The sequence below is a fragment of the Salmo salar genome, chromosome 02 (assembly GCF_965601325.2).
Source record: "Salmo salar chromosome 02, fSalSal1, whole genome shotgun sequence".
Lineage (NCBI taxonomy): Eukaryota > Metazoa > Chordata > Actinopteri > Salmoniformes > Salmonidae > Salmo > Salmo salar.
The window spans coordinates 8,203,047-8,224,829 of record NC_138292.1 but is presented as its reverse complement, the minus strand read 5'-3'; the positions used below and the strand labels follow the sequence as shown (position 1 = coordinate 8,224,829).

Below are 21,783 nucleotides of genomic sequence, written 5' to 3'. Positions count from 1 at the left end.
TTCCAGCCCTGAATGCTGATTGGCTGACAGCTGTGGTATATCAGACTGTATACCACGGGTATGACAAAAACATTTTTTTTTACTGCTCTAATTCCGTTGGTAACCAGTTTGTAATAGCAATAAGGCACCTCAGGGGTTTGTTACCACGGCTAAGGGCTGTATCCAGGCACTCCACATTGTGTCATGTGTAAGAACAGCCCTTAGCCGTGGTACATTGGTCTTATACCACACCCCCTCTGGCCTTATTGCTTAATCATAACATACATTGTACACCCATAGTAATCTGAGGTGTTAAAGGCTAATGTAAAACAGGTTGTGATTGTATGTTTGTCTCTTCCCTCAGAGAGTGAGTGCACCCCTCGACAGCAGCTCCTGGAACACTTCCTGCGCCAGCTTCAGAGGTAAGGCTCTCTGACAACATTGGCCACGTTTACATGAACACCAATATCCCGTTATTATTCGGAATGCTCAAGTATTCTGTTTTTGAGTTGACACGTATAAACATATCAGTTTGTATCCTGGTTATGAAAAACCAGGATAAGATGCCTGGGATATGCTGATCTTAGACGGGATACTGTGGCATGTCAACATCTCATCCCGTTTACTGTTGTTTTTCACATTCTGTGCTGTCAGTTTCACATATCATGAGTGTTGTTTTTCATGTTCTGTGCTGTCAGGCTCAGTTTCACATATCATGAGTGTTGTTTTTCATGTTCTGTGCTGTCAGGCTCAGTTTCACATATCATGAGTGTTGTTTTTCATGTTCTGTGCTGTCAGGCTCAGTTTCACATATCATGAGTGTTGTTTTTCATGTTCTGTGCTGTCAGGCTCAGTTTCACATATCATGAGTGTTGTTTTTCATGTTCTGTGCTGTCAGGCTCAGTTTCACATATCATGAGTGTTGTTTTTCATGTTCTGTGCTGTCAGGCTCAGTTTCACATATCATGAGTGTTGTTTTTCATGTTCTGTGCTGTCAGGCTCAGTTTCACATATCATGAGTGTTGTGTGATGATGTTTTCATAAAACAATTCACTTCAGAATGTAGGCTACCTGTGCAGTTCCATCCACCATAATAAATCATTTAGCTGTACTCCATACTGGACCATATAGCCTACTGGCTACTTTCACCCCCAATTTAGACAAGTTTCTGCTTATAATTTCCGACATTTGGTAGGCCATATTATAATTTCCTACATTTTGGTAGGCCATATTATAATTTCCGACAATTGGTAGACCATATTATCATTTCCTACATTTTGGTAGGCCATATTATCATTTCCTACATTTTGGTAGGCCATATTATCATTTCCTACATTTTGGTAGGCCATATTATAATTTCCTACATTTTGGTAGGCCATATTATAATTTCCTACATTTTGGTAGGCCATATTATAATTTCCTACATTTTGGTAGGCCATTTGTCAACTATAGTTAGATACATGCAGCTTGTTTTCTGTCATGTCTTGTTTCCCCAGGAGACTAAATAAAGTAGGGCTCACCAGAATGTCTTACACTGATAGAAGGAATGCATCAGTAATCTAGTTAACACCGGTAACATTGTCTGTTTCGTTTTAGTTCTGCATTTAGGGACCAGGGAGAAAACGCAATAACACCAAAACACTGGAAAGATTGGTTCTGTGCAAAATGTCCAAATGTCATCCGTTTGACCGGTTTTAAGGAAATGAAAAGCTGAGAAAACCATGAAACATTGCTTATAAGTCTTCCATCTGATTCAGAGGGGTTGGGTTAAATGTAAAAGACACATTTCAGTTGAATGCATTCAGTTGTACAACTGACTAGGTCTCCCTCTTTCCCTTTCATCTTAGGTGCTTATTTTAGGTGGTTGAAGTACTGTCTGCTTGCATAACCGTGTCAAATATTACACGCACAGTCACATTTTCTCAAGAGATGCTGAAAGAATTCAATCATATTTCTCCACTCTTGTTCCCGAGACAAAATTAGCATTTGTTTTATAATTTTACTTTAAGAAATGCGTAATTCTGCAGGAGTTAATATTATATTACTCTACATATGAGAAGTTATAAGCCTACAGTCAGTGTCCAGATTTCAGTTACTATTCCATTTAACCCATATGAATTTAAATGAGGATTATTCTGTTTATTCATGGCCACAGTGATACTCGTGAGCGAGATATCAAAGGTGCATGTAAACAGCTTTCCCCGAATAAGACCTTAAGTGGGATATGAGCTACTATTCGGAATACTGTGCGCATGTAAATGTGTTCAGTGACAGATCCACAAACATCTCTGGATTATGCCTGTTGGTGACATGAAAGTCAGTTCAGTCGGTACTAAGAATTCTGTTTGTCTTGTCTTTCCAGGAAGGATGCCCATGGCTTCTTCACTTTCCCAGTGACAGACGCCATCGCTCCAGGTTACTCTGTGATAATCAAACACCCCATGGATTTCAGCACCATGAACGACAAGATCACAGACAACGAGTACAAAACCGTCACAGAGTTCAAGGTGAGGTGATGCTACAAGCGACCACATGGCGATCTGTCCATCACAGATCACAGGAACTGTCATGATTAGAATTTTGAGATGTACCTCAATACGTCTTTCAGTGATTCCTCACCTCTTTCTCAACTGTATTGGAGGAGAAGGTCCAACGTGCCTCCCCTTGAGCATTTTGACAAGGTGACAAGGATAGAAGATACAGGAATCAGGGAAAGATGAATTGTGAAAGAGCCTTGGTATCATCACGTTGATATAACTTGTGGAAAGGAATGTGTGTGCTGTACATAATGGTCACATTCATAACATTGATCGTATTTTCAAAGGAGGATATTTATTTGCTTCAATGAAACAAATATTTGTGTTGAAGTATTTGTATGAGTTTTGTATTTGTAAGTGAGTGACGGAGAGCTTGTTGTTGTAAAGCGGTTGCTTCCTCTGTTGCAGGCGGACTTCAAGCTGATGTGTGATAATGCCATGGTGTATAACCGTCCAGAGACCGTTTACTACAAGGCTGCCAAGAAACTGCTGCACACTGGCTTCAAGATGATGAGCAAAGTAATGAGTAGTGTCTCTACAAGGAGAGGATAGAGGTGTCATTGTCAGTGTATGATTTGTTGTGCATGTTGATGTTCATAACCCATCCATTTCATGTATTTCCCTTTCCTGTGACAGATGCTGGTGGAGTCCTGTTTCCCCTTGTCTTGTCCTTTTCTGTTCTCTCTATGTCATTACACATGTTGGTCATTCTTCTTCCTCTCTGGCTTTGTGAAACAGATTTGCCTCTGTGTGGTTTTACTTCAAACAGACACACCACACTGTAACGTCCTTGTATATTTCTGGAGCATTCAGGAGACTGTAGAACAACTAAGCAGATAGAAGGCAGACGTGTGACTCAAGATGTTTGATCAATGTTTTCCCTCCTAACAATCATCACCATTGCAGTTAGACTCACCACCCCCATCCCACCAGCCATCCCATCCTGACATCCCATTCCACCACCATCCCACCAGCCATCCCATCCTGACATCCCATTCCACCACCATCCCACCAGCCATCCCATCCTGACATCCCACCAGCCATCCCATCCTGACATCCCATTCCACCACCATCCCACCAGCCATCCCACCAGCCAATCCTATCCCACCAGACAATTCCATCCCACCACCATCCTCTCCTTCCAACCCACCAGCCATCCCATCATGCCATCCCATCCTGACATCCCATCCCACCAGCCATCCCACAACCATCCTACCTTGCCATCCCACCAGCCATTCCATCTCACCAGCCATCCCATCCTGAAATACCATCCCACCAACCATCCCACCAGCCAATCCCATCCCACCAGACAATCCCATCCACCAGCCATCCCATCCCACCAGTCATCCTACCAGCCATCCCATCCTGCCATCTCATCCTGCCATCCCACCAGACAATCCCATCCACCAGCCATCCCATCCCACCAGCCATCCTATCACTCTCTGGCTGAGTTGTGGCAGATGGAGTATAAAGCAATTCCTTTTGGTTCTCTTTCTCTCCCTGTGGTTCTCTTTCTGTGGTTCTCTCTCTCTCTGGCTCTTTTTCTGTGGCTCTGCTCTGTTTACAGGAGCGGCTGTTAGCACTGAAGCGCAGCATGTCTTTCATGCAGGACATGGATTTCTCTCAGCAGGCGGCCATTTTAGGGGACGAGGATGTGGCGTCTGAGGAGCCCCCTCCGGAGGTCATCCCCATGCCCGTGGAGTCGGCGTCGGCCAAGAAATCCAAGAAGCAGCCCAAAGACATCAAAGATATGAAGGAAGTCATCAGGTAGAATGGAATGGCCTACTCTCTAGTCCAGTGTCTTGACTTCGGTAGATGTTGGTCTCATGCATCATGTACTCCATGTGTGCACATGACGTCATTGCTCATGTAGTCCCTTCTGTTATCCCAGGCTTGGTACAATGTGATGGATGAGACCCATAAACCACTGCTGTATGGTGCTCATTGTAGGACTCATGTATCCTACATGTTCCATCCAACATGCTACATAACCATAAACTGTAGAGTAACAGTGTGTATCTCTGTGGTCCCAGCCAGGGCCGGCCCGCTCATTAGGCAGCCGCCTATGAGTTTAGCAATTTCTGAGCTAAACTGACCAAGACGCATTTCCAACAACACATAAAACCTCACATAATTCTGCCCAAAAACAATGACATTTTCTCAGTCAGTGGCATAAGGGCTTTTTAGGTGAGAGCTGATTCCGCCCTATGATAAGCAGTGCCACTTTGTCAAATGAAGAGTCTCAAAATATTTATCTTGTCCATTCCCAGCATGCCTCTCCAGGGTCGCTGCGGCGCACCACCAACATTCCGTCAATAAAATAATCCACCATCATGTAACAGATATAGGTAGAAAGACTAGGTGTCCTTTTCTGTAGCCTACAGGCTGGAGATAAAATGGATGACAATGTAATGAGATGGAAACGTTTTATATCGTGCAGGTTTCTCCCATCAAATAGCCTAAATGGTGCCTAATCAAAATAAAAAACTGCTGACATATTAACAAACATGGACAGGGCAAAGTAAAAAAACAAAACAGGACAGGTCAAAGTAAAAAAACAAAACAGGACAGGTCAAAGTAAAATGGACAATCAGGCTACTCACAACTTTTGTCCAGGAGTATCATCCCGTGGGCTAAATTGTCATGGTCAGTGGTTTCAAGTTTGTTTCCATCAATTTTTTTACGAGCTGATCATAGCAAAACATTAAATACTTCTGCATTTCCCGCTGTGTAAACACATTGCAAATAGGCTCAGGATAACTCCTGATGAAGTTGGGTAGCTGATATTCAGAGCTTAAAGAGACAAATTGATTAGTGACAGGAATCAGGATGAATAAAGCCACTATACCTCAGTAAGCACAGACCGATGCTGACGTCTTTTTTTTGATTTAGCCTTGATTTACACGGACGTTGTGTTCTAGTCCAGTCCGGATCAACTCTGAACCCATCATACACTTCTGTTTGTTTCAGATTTTGTCCGGTCTGGACGAGCCTTGATTTGGCCCAAAATATATGTCTATTAATTAAATAATTTAAATAATCTTTTCAACTTTCATTTAGAACTGAAAATCACCTTTTATTCAGAACCTAAACCTTAACATCTGGAAAAAATACCTATTTTAGACGTCTTTTCAACGTAATTTTGCTTACTGGGACTATTCTTGTAGGGGCGGCAATTTTTTTGTTCTGCCGCCCTAGGCGAGACGTGGTCCCAGGAGTTACCTGTATTAACCAGTGATCTGTGGAGTAACATTGTGCATCTCTGTGGTCCCAGCTGTTACCTGTATGAGCCAGAGGGGAACGCCTGCAGCCTGACTGACAGCACAGCGGAGGAACACGTTCTGGCCCTGGTGGAGCACGCTGCAGATGAAGCACACGACCGCATCAACCGATACATGCCCAACTCCAAGGTATATATATATATATATATATATATATATATATATATATATATATATATATATATTAGTACCAGTCAAAAGTTTGGAGACACTTAGTCATTCCAAGGTTTTTCTGAATTTTGTACTATTGTCTACATTGTAGAATAATAGTGAAGACATCAAAACTATAAAATAACACATATGGAATCATGTATTAACCAAATAAGTGTTAAACAAATTGATATTCTTCAAATAGCCACCCTTTACCTTGATGACAGCTTTGCACACTCTTGGCATTCTCTCAACCAGCTTCACCTGGAATGCTTTTCCAACAGTCTTGAAGGAGTTCCCATATATGCTGAGCACTTGTTGGCTGCTTTTCCTTAACTCTGCGGTCCGACTCATCCCAAACCATCTCAATTTAGTTGAGATTGGGTGATTGTGGAGGCCAGGTCATCTGATGCAGCACTCTATCACTCTCCTTCTTGGTCAAATAGCCCTTACACAGCCTGGAGGTGTGTTGGGTCATTGTCCTGTTGAAAAACAAATGATAGTCCAAAACCAGATGGGATGGCATATCGCTGCAGAATGCTGTGGTAGCCATGCTGGTTAAGTGTGCCTTGAATTCTAAATAAATCACAGTGTCACCAGAAAAGCACACGCAGACCATAACACCACCTCCTCCATGCTTTACCGTGGGAAATACACATGCAGAGATCATCAGTTCACCCACACCACATCTCACAAAGACACAGCGGTTGGAGCCAAAAATCTCCAATTTGGACTCCAGACCAAAGGACAAATTTCCACCGGTCTAATGTCCATTGCTCGTGTTTCTTGGCCGAAGCAAGTCTATTCTTCTTATTGGTGTCCTTTAATAGTGGTTTCTTTGCAGCAATTCGACCATGAAGGCCTGATTCACGCAGTCTCCTTTGAACAGTTGATGGTGAGATGTGTCTGTTACTTGAACTCTGTGAAGCATTTATTTGGGCTGCAATTTATGATGCTGGTAACTCTAGTGAAGTTATCCTCTGCAGCAGAGGTAACTCTGGGTCTTCCATTCCTGTGGCGGTCCTCATGAGAGCCAGTTTCATCACAGCGCTTGATGGTTTTTGCGACTGCACTTGAAGAAAGTTTCAAAGTTCTTTACATTTTCTGTATTGATTGACCTTCATGTCTTAAAGTAATGATGTATTGTCGTTTCTCTTTGCTTATTTGAGCTGTTCTTGCCTTAATATGGACTTGGTCTTTTACTAAATAGGGCTATCTTCTGTATAGCCCCCCCACCCACCCACCTTGTCACAGCACAACTGATTGGCTCAAACATATTAAGAAGGAAAGAAATTCCACAAATTAACTTTTAAGAAGGCACACCTGTTAATTGAAATACATTCCAGGTGACTACCTCATGAAGCTGGTTGAGAGAATGCCAAGGGTGTGCAAAACTGTCATCAAGGCAAAGGGTGGCTATTTGAAGAATCTCAAATATAAAATATATGTTGAATTTGTTTAACACTTTTTGGGGTTATTACATGATTCCAAATGTGTTATTTCATAGTTTTGATGTCTTCACTGTTATTCTACAATATAGAAAATAGTACCCTTGAATGAGTAGGTGTTCTAAAACGTTTGACCGGTAGTGATTACATTACCAGTCAAAGGTTTCTTCAAGTGGGTTTTTCTTTGTTTTTACTGTTTTCTACATTGTAGAATAATACTGAAGATTTCAAAACTATGAAATAACACGTATGGAATCATGTAGTAATCAAAAACTTGTTAAATCAAGATTAACACTGTATATAATGATCAGCTGTTATATTCCCAAGTCCAAGGTACTGTACTCAATACAACAGTGTCTGTTTTAATCAGATATGACTGCTAGCCTAGAGGTTAGAGAAGCGGAGGGTTGCTGGTTCGAATCCCTGGCTTTGAGTCAGGTTTAATAGATGGATATTTAAAGTGGATGCCAGGGTTGATCTATGTTCAGTTTTCTCGGTGACCACATGGTTCTTGTGTCCCGGTGACCACATGGTTCTAGTGTCCCGGTGACCACATGGTTCTAGTGTCCCGGTGACCACATGGTTCTAGTGTCCCGGTGACCACATGGTTCTAGTGTCCCGGTGACCACATGGTTCTAGTGTCCCGGTGACCACATGGTTCTAGTGTCCCGGTGATAGTGTCCCGGTGACCACATGGTTCTAGTGTCCCGGTGACCACATGGTTCTAGTGTCCCGGTGACCACATGGTTCTAGTGTCCCTGTGACCACATGGTTCTAGTGTCCCGGTGACCACATGGTTCTAGTGTCCCTGTGACCACATGGTTCTAGTGTCCCGGTGACCACATGGTTCTAGTGTCCCTGTGACCACATGGTTCTTGTGTCCCTGTATTTTCAGATGGGTTACCTGAGGAAAGAGCCTGATGGTAATCTGTTGTACACTGTAGTGAATCAGCTGAATCCAGAAGCAAAAGGTTTGTTCCCTACTTTTCTAGGGTATTATCCAGTGGGAAACTCACAGTCCCAAATGGCAGCCTATTCCCTATATAGTACACTACTATATAGTGTACTATATAGAGCCCTATGGACCCTGGTCAAAAGTAGTGCACTACATAGGGAATAGGCTGCCATTTGGGACACAGATATAGAACCTGTATAGATGTAGTGTATGTGATAAATGTCCAAGATGTTCTGTACTACATGACACAGAGGGAAGAACCTGTTCTGTCTCTGCTTCCCAGAGGAGGAGACCCACCCTGTGGACCTGAGCTCTCTGTCCAATAAGCTCCTACCTGGATTAACAACACTGGGTTTTAAAGATGACAGGAGACACAAGGGTATGTATAGAAAGTGCAAAGCTGCTTAGCTGTTAGCTAACACGTTTGATACATGTCCTGACAATGTAAAAAGTCAATGTGACCTCCTGCTGCGTAGAAGTTTTAGTTTCTGTCTTTCATAATGTTGGCTATGATGAGAGAGAATTTCTTCCAAGGCTTCCTTCCTCTGCTCGGTGTGTGTGTGTGTGTGTGTAGTGACGTTCCTGAGCAGTACCTATAACACCCAGACCCTACAGAACAACTCCATCTACCCAGACCTGCTGCCTGATGAGATGGACCTGCTGTACTCAGCCTACGGGGACGAGACTGGGGTACAGTGTGCTCTCAGGTTAGTCAATGCTGTAGCAGCACTCGCATCATTACTGGAGTTAGGGTTCCCATCAGACCATTCCTGGAATCAAGATGCAATAATAAGGAAATCCTGGGATTTTGGGGAAATTTACCGCAATTTTGCAACCCTACGTGCAGTGCACATCTAACGTGCTGTATGAAAAAGCCTTAACATTGTAGTATATATACACTGTATAAATGCTGTCTCCTTCCTCATTCCAGTATTCAGGAGTTTGTTAAAGGTTGTGGGAACGTTACTAAACATTTGGTTGACGGGCTGCTGGATAAGATGACTGCAGGGGATCACTCTAAGGCTGTCTACCAGATCAGACAGGTCTGTACCCCATTAACCACTCATACAGGCTGGGCCCCAAATGGCCCCCTATGCCCTATCTAGGGCTCTACCTTTGACCCGGGCCGTCTGGGGGGGACACTGTCACGCATGACTTCCTAAAGTACACCGTGTGGGTGTATATATACATTATGTTAACTAGTTTTAACTAGTGGTAGAAGCTGGGTATATATACATTATGTTAACTAGTTTTAACTAGTGGTAGAAGCTGGGTGTATATACATTATATTAACTAGTGGTAGAAGCTGGGTGTATATATACATTATGTTAACTAGTTTTAACTAGTGGTAGAAGCTGGGTATATATACATTATATTAACTAGTGGTAGAAGCTGGGTGTATATATACACATTATGTTAACTAGTTTTAACTAGTGGTAGAAGCTGGGTGTATATATGCATTATGTTAACTAGTTTTAACTAGTGGTAGAAGCTGGGTATATATACATTATATTAACTAGTGGTAGAAGCTGGGTGTATATACATTATGTTAACTAGTTTTAACTAGTGGTAGAAGCTGGGTGTATATACATTATGTTAACTCGTTTTAACTAGTGGTAGAAGCTGGGTGTATATACATTATGTTAACTCGTTTTAACTAGTGGTAGAAGCTGGGTGTATATACATTATGTTAACTAGTTTTAACTAGTGGTAGAAGCTGGGTGTATATACATTATGTTAACTAGTTTTAACTAGTGGTAGAAGCTGGGTGTATATACATTATGTTAACTAGTTTTAACTAGTGGTAGAAGCTGGGTGTATATACAATATGTTAACTCGTTTTAACTAGTGGTAGAAGCTGGGTGTATATACATTATGTTAACTCGTTTTAACTAGTGGTAGAAGCTGGGTGTATATACATTATGTTAACTCGTTTTAACTAGTGGTAGAAGCTGGGTGTATATACATTATGTTAACTCGTTTTAACTAGTGGTAGAAGCTGGGTATATAGACATTATGTTAACTCGTTTTAACTAGTGGTAGAAGCTGGGTATATATACATTATGTTAACTAGTTTTAACTAGTGGTAGAAGCTGGGTGTATATATACATTATATTAACTAGTGGTAGAAGCTGGGTATATATATACATTATGTTAACTAGTGGTAGAAGCTGGGTCTATATATACATTATGTTAACAAGTGGTAGAAGCTGGGTATATATATACATTATGTTAACTAGTGGTAGAAGCTGGGTGTATATATACATTATATTAACTAGTGGTAGAAGCTGGGTGTATATATACATTATATTAACTAGTGGTAGAAGCTGGGTATATATATACATTATGTTAACTAGTGGTAGAAGCTGGGTGTATATATACATTATATTAACTAGTGGTAGAAGCTGGGTCTATATATACATTATGTTAACAAGTGGTAGAAGCTGGGTATATATATACATTATGTTAACTAGTGGTAGAAGCTGGGTATATATATACTGTGGCAAACGTCTTCAAAGTTAGGAGCGTTTGTCACAAATTAAGTGGGAAACTGTCACCAAAGTCAGCCCAGAATGAAAGTTCTTTCGAACATGACAGTACCTGTGTGTTTGTTTCGCTGTCCTGGTCCACCCAGGCCACAGGTAAGGTCAAGGATAGCAGGGTTCGGTACACAAATCTGGTTCTCGGTAGGTCCAGGTCTAAACGCCAACAGGTAAGTCCAAAACAGTCCAGCTCGTACACTGTAAATCCAGCCAATGTAGATTGTCTCTTTCTCTATGGTTCATAGATCCTTCCCGCCCTCTCTCTCTCTTCCTGGTTTTTCTTGACCTTTTATCTGTGGGTCGGCTCCACCTTCTGAGGGTTCCTCTTGCTTCTGGGAATTGTAGTTTTGGCAGTCGGCCATTTTGTGATCTGTAGTTCTGATCGGGGTGGCCATTTTAGTGATCGGGCAGAACCCGTTTATTAGTTCTGCCCTCACATATCTGCCATTTATCACTCGACCCCCTTCTTTGCCACACATCTCCCCCCCTAGATCCGACCCCCTAGGTCGGGCTACCGCAGCAAAATATGCGTGCATGCGGGATAACCCATCCACATTTCCCATTTCCTTTCCTGCTCTGTGTTGCAAGTCAAAGTGAAACGGTTGGAGACTCAAAAACCACCGCATCACCCGAGCGTTCTTCTCTTTAGCCCTATCCATCCAGGTGAGTGGTGCATGGTCACTGATGAGGGTGAAGTGGCGCCCCAGCAGGTAGTATTTCAGGCTTTCCAGAGCCCACTTTACTGCCAGCGCCTCTTTCTCAACAACTGAGTAGTTGGTTTCCCGTGGTTCCAGCTTCCTGCTTAAAAACAGGATGGGGTGTTCCACCCCTTCTACCTCTTGGGACAGCACTGCTCCCAAGCCGACCTCTGAAGCATCCGTCTGAACCACAAACTCTCTCTCAAATTCTGGTACCACCAGCACTGGATTACAGCAGAGGGCCTCCTGTAATGTCCTAAATGCTTTGGTGGCCCTTTCATCCCACTTGACCATGTTTGGCCCTCTGGCTCTAGTCATGTCGGTGAGTGGGGCGGCCACTGTGGCATAACTTGGGATGAACTTCCGGCAGTACCCGGTCAGCCTTAGGAAGGCTCGAACCTGCTTCTTATTTACTGGTTTTGGCCATTCTCTAATTGCCTCCACCTTCTTACGTTGGGGTTTGATTAATCCTCTTCCCACTGTGTATCCCAGATACTCCGTTTCCTCTAACCCCACATAACACATGGCAGGGTTCGCCTTTGAGCCCTGCCTTTCTAAGGGCGTCTAACACCGCCTGTACCCGGGGTAAGTGGGATTCCCAATCTGGGCTGTAGATCCCCACGTCATCTAAATAAGCTGCGGTGTATGTTTGGTGCGGTTTTAGGACCTTGTCCATGAGCCGTTGAAAGGTGGCTGGGGCCCCGTGTAGGCCGAATGGCATGACGGTGTATTGAAACAAACCGTCAGGGGTTGCAAAGGCTGTCTTTTCTTTGGCCCTGGGGGTCAGAGGAATTTGCCAGTACCCTTTTGTCAGGTCCAGGGTCGTAATGTACTGAGCTTTACCAATTTTCTCCAGTAGTTCGTCTACTCTGGGCATGGGGTAGGCGTCAAACTTGGAGATTTCATTTACCTTCCGAAAGTCGTTACAGAACCGCAAAGACCCATCGGGCTTGGAGACCATCACAATTGGGCTAGACCACTCACTATGTGACTCTTCGATCACTCCAGCTGTCAACATTTTCTCCGTCTCTGCTCTAATCGCTGCCTGTCGAGCCTCGGGTACCCGATATGGCCTCATGCTCACTTTTCTCCCTGGTAGGGAAACGATATCATGAGCTGTAACCTCAGTTCGGCCGGGTACTTCTGAAAACACATCTCTGTTTTTCTGGATCGGGGTCTTTACTTCCTGTACTTGTGCTGGGGACAAAGTAGGTGAAATATTTACTTCAGCTGTCTCCTGAGTGTGTGTGGGGTACGTGACCATTAGTGTTTCTCTCTCTCCATGCTTTTAACAGGTTTATGTGATAGATCTGTTCCTGGGGCCGTCGACCTGGCTGTCGGATCCGATAATTAACTTCTCCTATTCTCTCCAGTACTTCGTATGGTCCTTTCCATGTGGCTAGTAGTTTGCACTCTACCGTGGGGATCAGCACTAACACCTTATCTCCCGGTTGAAATTCCCTCAGGGTAGCCTGCCGGTTATAAGTGTGCCGCTGGTGCTCTTGTGCTTGTCTCATGTGCTCTCTGACGATGGGCATGACTGTGGCTATCCTGTTTTGCATTGCCGTGACGTGCTCTATGACACTAGTATACGGGGTGGATTGGTGTTCCCAGGTTTCCCGGGCGATGTCTAAGATTCCCCGGGGGTGCCTCCCATATACCAGCTCGAAGGGAGAAAACCCCAGCGAGGCTTGAGGAACCTCTCTAATGGCAAACATCAGATATGGCAACATGCAATCCCAGTTTTTCCCATCCTTGTCGATTACCTTCCTGAGCATTGACTTCAGGGTCCGGTTGAATCTCTCAACCAGCCCGTCCGTCTGTGGATGGTAAACCGATGTCCTCAACTGTTTCACCTGCCACAATTTACAAAGGTCCGCCATAAGGCGGGACATAAAGGGGGTCCCCTGGTCAGTAAGGATCTCCTTTGGGACCCCAACCCTGGTGAACAATAGCACTAGTTCCTTGGCGATATTTTTGGAAGCCATTGTCCGAAGGGGAATGGCTTCTGGGTAGCGAGTGGCATAATCTAGAATGACCAGAATGTATTGGTGCCCTCTGGCAGATTTGGGTAGTGGGCCCACTATGTCCATCGCTATCCTCTCAAATGGCGTTTCGATTATGGGGAGTGGCACTAACGGGCTTCTAAACGCTGGTCGGGGAGCTGTTACCTGGCACTCCGGGCACTCTCCACAATGCCGAGCCACTTCAGCCTGAATTCCTGGCCAGTAAAACCTCCTTACAATCCGGTCTCGGGTTTTATCGATACCAAGGTGTCCACCCAGAATGTGCCCATGAGCTAGATCCAGTACTGTCTTCCTGTACCGGGTGGGGACCAACAACTGTTCCACCACATCAACCCCTATTTTTGAGACTCTGTACACCAAACCATTTTTCATGATGAAGTGGGGAAAACTATTAGGCATCATCCTATCATTTATGGGAGTACCATCTACGACCTGCACGTCTGCTCTGGCTTGCTGCAGGGTTGGATCCTGGTGTTGGGCCGTCCCGGAATTAGTCATGGACCCTGCCAGGTCTGCTGGTTCTAGATAGTCGTCCTCTGGATTCAGATCGACCCCAGCCCCACTAGTACTGGGCTGTTCATTATCAACGAGGTTTGCCACTTCATCCTCATCCTCCCCTACTAGTACCTGTGAGGTTGGCCCCTGGGAGACCTCTTTTCTTGGCCTTGGTTGAAGGCCCCATGCTTCTTCCTGCTTGGTCAGGGTTGTTGGCTTCTCAAATATGCCGTTCTTTTGACCTAACTTCGCAAAGTTAGGAAAGTATCTACCCAATATTACATCATATGGCATCTTTGGGACCACGCCGACCTCATAATCCAGCAGACCGTCCTCTGTTTGTATGCTCACTAATGCTGTGGGGTACAGACGGGTATCCCCATGAATGCACGTAACACTGATATCCTGACTTGTATCCAGTTTATGCGTCGGCACTAGGTTTGCAACGACCAGGGTTAGCATACTGCCGGAATCCAGTAGTGCTTCAACCTCCTTCCCTTCAACCTTCACCCTGCACATATGTTTGTTTCTTGATCTTTCAAGTACAGTGGTTACCACGGGACATGCATACCATATCTCATCTTCTTTTTCACCGAGGTTACATTGCATTGGCTCTTCTTTAATAGGGCAGTAGGCTGCAATATGTCCCGGTCGATTACAATTGTAACAGATAATAGGGTTCCGGGGGGGAGACCTCCTCGACCCCCAGTCCCGGTTTCCGGTTTTTCCCTTAGTGTCTCGGCCCGATTCTGATTCTTTCCTCATGGCCCCACGCTGCTCTCCTCCCCCTCCCCCTGTTGGGACAGTCTTACCCTGTCCGCTGGTTCGCCCAGGCCTGGGGAATGGGAATCTTTCCTCCTGCGCCTGCTCAGCTGTTCCTAACGTACAATACCGTTCAACCAGGCCCACGAGATGGTCGGCGGAAAGTACCTCGTTCTGGCCAACCCATCGTCGCACTTCTTGGGGTAGACCTCGCTGAAACTGGTTGAGTACGATGGTCTCGACGACCTCGGCGGACGAACGGGTCTCCGGTCGCAACCATTTCCGTGCCAGGTGAATCAAGTCGAACATCTGTGTTCGGGGGGGTTGTCCCGGTCTGTAGGACCACTGGTGGAAGCGGTGTGCCCCCCGGTATCGGTCACTCCCAGTCTAGTCAGAATCTCTCCCTTGAGTTTATCGTAATCCTGTGCATCCTTCAACTCCAGGTCGAAATATGCTTTTTGAGCGTCCCCTGCCAGGTATGGTGCCAGAAGCCCTGCCCATTCTTCTTTCGGCCACTTCTCCCTCTCTGCCGTCCTTTCGAAGGTGGTAAGATATGCTTCCACATCATCCTGCGCTGTCATTTTTTTAAGAAAATGATTGGCCCACCTTTGGGTATTTGCACCTGGTAACTGAGCCCCAATTTGGTCCGCTAGCCCCTTTAGGCCTTCTCTTAACTCCCGGGTGTTTCTCTCTTGCTCTTCTCTGAGCAGCTGGTTGGTGCGGTGCTGGACCTGTAACGTGTCCTGATACATTCGCATTGCATCCTGATGAGCTATTTGTTGAGCTCTAGTTGCCTCTTGTTGGGCGGCCGCCGCTTGTAACAGGGCCTGTATGGCTCCCTCCATACTCATTTTCCTGAAAAAAACTGTCCTAACCAAACAAAGCCACAAAAAAACAAAAAAAAACCTGACTCCCCTTTGGAGTGCTAACTAAACTTTTTTTTTTTTTAATTTACATTTTTTCTACCTAACTAGCGGTATGGTTAATCCAGTGCCCACATTCTCCACCACGTGTGGCAAACCTCTTAAAAGTTAGGAGCGTTTGTCACAAATTAAGTGGGAAACTGTCACCAAAGTCAGCCCAGAATGAAAGTTCTTTCGAACATGACAGTACCTGTGTGTTTGTTTCGCTGTCCTGGTCCACCCAGGCCACAGGTAAGGTCAAGGATAGCAGGGTTCGGTACACAAATCTGGTTCTCGGTAGGTCCAGGTCTAAACGCCAACAGGTAAGTCCAAAACAGTCCAGCTCGTACACGGTAAATCCAGCCAATGTAGATTGTCTCTTTCTCTATGGTTCATAGATCCTTCCCGCCCTCTCTCTCTCTTCCTGGTTTTTCTTGACCTTTTATCTGTGGGTCGGCTCCACCTTCTGAGGGGTCCCCTTGCTTCTGGGAATTGTAGTTTTGGCAGTCGGCCATTTTGTGATCTGTAGTTCTGATCGGGGTGGCCATTTTAGTGATCGGGCGGAGCCCGTTTATTAGTTCTGCCCTCACATATCTGCCATTTATCACTCGACCCCCTTCTTTGCCACAATACATTATATTAACTAGTGGTAGAAGCTGGGTGTATATATACATTATGTTAACTAGTTTTAACTAGAGGTAGAAGCTGGGTGTATATACATTATATTAACTAGTTTTAACTAGTGGTAGAAGCTGGGTATATGTACATTATATTAACTAGTGGTAGAAGCTGGGTATATATATGCATTATATTAACTAGTTTTAACTAGTGGTAGAAGCTGGGTATATGTACATTATATTAACTAGTTTTAACTAGTGGTAGAAGCTGGGTATATATGTACATTATGTTAACTAGTTTTAACTAGTGGTAGAAGCTGGGTAAATATACATTATATTAACTAGTGGTAGAAGCTGGGTATATATACATTATGTTAACTAGTTTTAACTAGTGGTAGAAGCTGGGTGTATATATACATTATATTAACTAGTTTTAACTAGTTTTAGAAGCTGGGTATATATACATTATATTAACTAGTTTTAACTAGTGGTAGAAGCTGGGTATATATACATTATGTTAACTAGTTTTAACTAGTTTTAGAAGCTGGGTATATACACATGTTAACTAGTTTTAACTAGTGGTAGAAGCTGGGTGTATATATACATTATGTTAACTAGTTTTAACTAGTTTTAGAAGCTGGGTATATACACATGTTAACTAGTTTTAACTAGTGGTAGAAGCTGGGTGTATATATACATTATGTTAACTAGTGGTAGAAGCTGGGTGTATATATACATTATATTAACTAGTTTTAACTAGTGGTAGAAGCTGGGTGTATATATACATTATGTTAACTAGTTTTAACTAGTGGTAGAAGCTGGGTATATACACATGTTAACTAGTTTTAACTAGTGGTAGAAGCTGGGTGTATATATACATTATGTTAACTAGTTTTAACTAGTGGTAGAAGCTGGGTGTATATATACATTATATTAACTAGTGGTAGAAGCTGGGTGTATATATACATTATGTTAACTAGTTTTAACTAGTGGTAGAAGCTGGGTATATATACATGATGTTAACTAGTTTTAACTAGTGGTAGAAGCTGGGTATATATACATTATATTAACTAGTGGTAGAGGCTGGGTATATATACATGATGTTAACTAGTTTTAACTAGTGGTAGAAGCTGGGTATATATACATGATGTTAACTAGTTTTAACTAGTGGTAGAAGCTGGGTATATATACATTATGTTAACTAGTTTTAACTAGTGGTAGAAGCTGGGTATATATACATTATGTTAATGTGGTTGTAACATGTCGTCTTGTGTTTCAGAAAAGAAACATGGCGTTACCGGATGAAACCAAGAACAACATTTACGATATGCAGGTAAAGTATTTTACAGCTGTTCAATTGAATATGCTTACTGTGTGTGTGTGTGTGTTTGTCTGTGTGTGTGTGTGTGTGTGTGTGTGTGTGTGTGTGTGTGTGTGTGTGTGTGTGTGTGTGTGTGTGTGTGTGTGTGTGTGTGTGTGTGTGTGTGTGTGTGTGTGTGTGTCCATCTTGCTTGCCCCACATGGTTGATCCTCCAGATCTGTGTGTTTATTTGCCCAGATGGCTGATGGGACAGGTCTGGGAGAGGGCAGCTCAGTGCTGGACTTCATGTCCATGAAGAGCTACTCTGACATGTCTCTGGAGATGTCCATGCTCAACTCTTTAGGTGATAATCCTACCTGGTTGTCAATCAGTAGTATCGCTTCCATTATCTTAACCACCTGTGTGTTTACCACCACCCCCCATACAGACATACACACACACACACACACAGGCACACACACAGGCACACACACAGGCACACACAGGCACACACACAGACACACACAGGCACACACACAGACACACACAGGCACACACAGGCACACACACAGGCACACACACAGACACACACAGGCACACACAAACACACACACAAACACACACACAGACACACACACAGACACACACAGACACACACCCAGGCACACACCCAGGCACAGACACACACACAGACACACACAGACCCACACAGGCACACACACACACACAAACACACACACAGACACACACACTCTTTATAGTGATTGTTTACCATAGCCCTAAAGTAGTGCACTATATAGGGAATAGGGTGCTGTTCGGTATGCAGACCCTGTCATCTTCATCACTTGTATGACTGTAATGGTCTTCCCTGTGTCCCTCCTCTCCTCTCAGGGAAGTCAGTGAAGAAGGAGCCGGAGCATGAAGACGGGGTCAGCCAGCAGCACTTTGAGGAGGCAGCCAAGCTGCTGCAGGAGTTCCAGGAAGGCCAGGTGGAGAGGGGAGGCTCCAGACCCTCCTCTAACCTCTCCTCCCTGTCAGGGACCTCAGACAGGGACCAGCACCACCTGGGTAAGGACTGCAGGACAACACTGTCTGGACCTCATCCACTTGCCTGGCTGTATCAGTTAGTAAGTCCCAAATGGTGCCCTATTCCCTATATAGTGCACTACTTTTGACCAGAGCCAAGAGAGCTCTGGTCAAAAAGTAGTGCACTATGTAGGGAATAGGGTGCCATTTGGGACGTAGAAAGGAGCTCTTCCAACTGCCTCGCTAAGTCAGTGTCAGAAACATGCAGGATTTGTCTGTGCCAGTTGCCATTTTGTGCCTTGTAGACACTTACAGGCTCGGTATGTCCCATCAGTCACTTAAAGCTGTAAGGAAAGACGGTCTGGATAAGAGCTTCTACCAAATTAATAAATATCATGTAAAATGTTATAAGGAGACATGGGTTTCAACGTTTCAAAGGCTTTATAGACATGTGATTTATGTGCTTTGTTTCAATGACCGTTGGTCCTGTTTTTCTATGTTCCTCCTCAGGGAGTCCCTCACACCTGGGTGTTGGTGACCAGTCTGAGATGGTTCATGACCCGTATGAGTTCCTCCAGTCCCCAGAGCCAGGCTCCACATCCAACAGCTGACCTATGAGTTCCTCCAGTCTCCAGAGCCAGGCTCCACATCCAACAGCTGACCTATGAGTTCCTCCAGTCTCCAGAGCCAGGCTCCACATCCAACAGCTAACCTATGAGTTCCTCCAGTCCCCAGAGCCAGGCTCCACATCCAACAGCTGGCCTATGAGTTCCTCCAGTCCCCAGAGCCAGGCTCCACAGCCAACAGCTAACCTATGAGTTCCTCCAGTCCCCAGAGCCAGGCTCCACATCCAACAGCTGACCTATGAGTTCCTCCAGTCCCCAGAGCCAGGCTCCACATCCAACAGCTGACCTATGAGTTCCTCCAGTCCCCAGAGCCAGGCTCCACAGCCAACAGCTGACCTATGAGTTCCTCCAGTCCCCAGAGCCAGGCTCCACATCCAACAGCTGACCTATGAGTTCCTCCAGTCTCCAGAGCCAGGCTCCACATCCAACAGCTAACCTATGAGTTCCTCCAGTCCCCAGAGCCAGGCTCCACATCCAACAGCTGACCTATGAGTTCCTCCAGTCCCCAGAGCCAGGCTCCACATCCAACAGCTGACCTATGAGTTCCTCCAGTCTCCTGAGCCAGGCTCCACATCCAACAGCTGACCTATGAGTTCCTCCAGTCCCCAGAGCCAGGCTCCACATCCAACAGCTGACCTATGAGTTCCTCCAGTCCCCAGAGCCAGGCTCCACATCCAACAGCTGACCTATGAGTTCCTCCAGTCTCCAGAGCCAGGCTCCACATCCAACAGCTGACCTATGAGTTCCTCCAGTCTCCAGAGCCAGGCTCCACATCCAACAGCTAACCTATGAGTTCCTCCAGTCCCCAGAGCCAGGCTCCACATCCAACAGCTGACCTATGAGTTCCTCCAGTCCCCAGAGCCAGGCTCCACAGCCAACAGCTAACCTATGAGTTCCTCCAGTCCCCAGAGCCAGGCTCCACATCCAACAGCTGACCTATGAGTTCCTCCAGTCCCCAGAGCCAGGCTCCACATCCAACAGCTGACCTATGAGTTCCTCCAGTCCCCAGAGCCAGGCTCCACAGCCAACAGCTGACCTATGAGTTCCTCCAGTCCCCAGAGCCAGGCTCCACATCCAACAGCTGACCTATGAGTTCCTCCAGTCTCCAGAGCCAGGCTCCACATCCAACAGCTAACCTATGAGTTCCTCCAGTCCCCAGAGCCAGGCTCCACATCCAACAGCTGACCTATGAGTTCCTCCAGTCCCCAGAGCCAGGCTCCACATCCAACAGCTAACCTATGAGTTCCTCCAGTCCCCAGAGCCAGGCTCCACATCCAACAGCTGACCTATGAGTTCCTCCAGTCCCCAGAGCCAGGCTCCACATCCAACAGCTGACCTATGAGTTCCTCCAGTCCCCAGAGCCAGGCTCCACATCCAACAGCTGACCTATGAGTTCCTCCAGTCTCCTGAGCCAGGCTCCACATCCAACAGCTGACCTATGAGTTCCTCCAGTCCCCAGAGCCAGGCTCCACATCCAACAGCTGACCTATGAGTTCCTCCAGTCTCCTGAGCCAGGCTCCACATCCAACAGCTGACCTATGAGTTCCTCCAGTCTCCTGAGCCAGGCTCCACATCCAACAGCTGACCTATGAGTTCCTCCAGTCCCCAGAGCCAGGCTCCACATCCAACAGCTGACCTATGAGTTCCTCCAGTCCCCAGAGCCAGGCTCCACATCCAACAGCTGACCTATGAGTTCCTCCAGTCTCCTGAGCCAGGCTCCACATCCAACAGCTGACCTATGAGTTCCTCCAGTCCCCAGAGCCAGGCTCCACATCCAACAGCTGACCTATGAGTTCCTCCAGTCTCCTGAGCCAGGCTCCACATCCAACAGCTGACCTATGAGTTCCTCCAGTCTCCTGAGCCAGGCTCCACATCCAACAGCTAACTCACACACTGGCAAGTTGGCTCTAACTAGGGTAGCTCTGGTCACAATACCAGTATCACTATACTATGATACTCCACTTTCCAAGGCAAAAAAGGAAACACGAAACTGTTTTAACTCTTTAAAAACCTGCTTTATCTAAAATATTGTTTTCTGTAGCTTGAAAAACAAACAAATGTGACTCTGGGTGACAACATAATGCTGCTTGTTTGTATCCAACATTAGGACTTCTGAGTATAGCGATTCTGCTATTGAGACACTACTAGGGAGTTGGTAGACAATGCCTCTAACTACTGGTCTGGGGTCAGACATTGTTTGATGGGTAATCTGATCCTAGATCTGTGGCTTAGAGGAAACTTCTACTCAGAGCTGATCTGACGTCCTGTTTTTAACCACACTGGTTGTTTTGTTGTCTGACTCTGCTCTCAACACCCTGGGAACAACGAGAGTGAACCTCAGACATGTTGTGAAAGGTCATCATGATTGTACAGATTATTTGTATGTGCGCTATACTTAAGAGAATAAAGTCGCCACAGGTTGTGTTTTTACACAGTA

At 45.2% G+C, this 21,783-nt stretch overlaps 1 protein-coding gene across 6 annotated transcripts in view; it reads left to right on the top strand.

Moving 5' to 3' along the window:
* The window catches only part of LOC106590994 (bromodomain-containing protein 9), a 23,637-nt gene extending 1,854 nt beyond the window's left edge, over window positions 1-21,783 (top strand). For 4 of the 6 annotated variants that reach the window (XM_045697026.2, XM_045697023.2, XM_045697021.2 and 1 more), the window contains exons 5-17: window positions 344-401; window positions 2,342-2,486; window positions 2,925-3,035; window positions 4,084-4,283; window positions 5,791-5,926; window positions 8,291-8,366; window positions 8,634-8,729; window positions 8,925-9,057; window positions 9,282-9,393; window positions 17,674-17,727; window positions 17,953-18,058; window positions 18,586-18,762; window positions 19,231-21,783. In XM_045697026.2, the coding sequence (XP_045552982.1) occupies window positions 344-401; window positions 2,342-2,486; window positions 2,925-3,035; window positions 4,084-4,283; window positions 5,791-5,926; window positions 8,291-8,366; window positions 8,634-8,729; window positions 8,925-9,057; window positions 9,282-9,393; window positions 17,674-17,727; window positions 17,953-18,058; window positions 18,586-18,762; window positions 19,231-19,331 (1,505 nt within the window). In that variant the 3' untranslated portion in view covers window positions 19,332-21,783. The remainder of the gene's footprint in view (window positions 1-343; window positions 402-2,341; window positions 2,487-2,924; window positions 3,036-4,083; window positions 4,284-5,790; window positions 5,927-8,290; window positions 8,367-8,633; window positions 8,730-8,924; window positions 9,058-9,281; window positions 9,394-17,673; window positions 17,728-17,952; window positions 18,059-18,585; window positions 18,763-19,230) is intronic. The other 2 variants (XM_045697034.2, XM_045697029.2) reach the window with 2 other exon arrangements.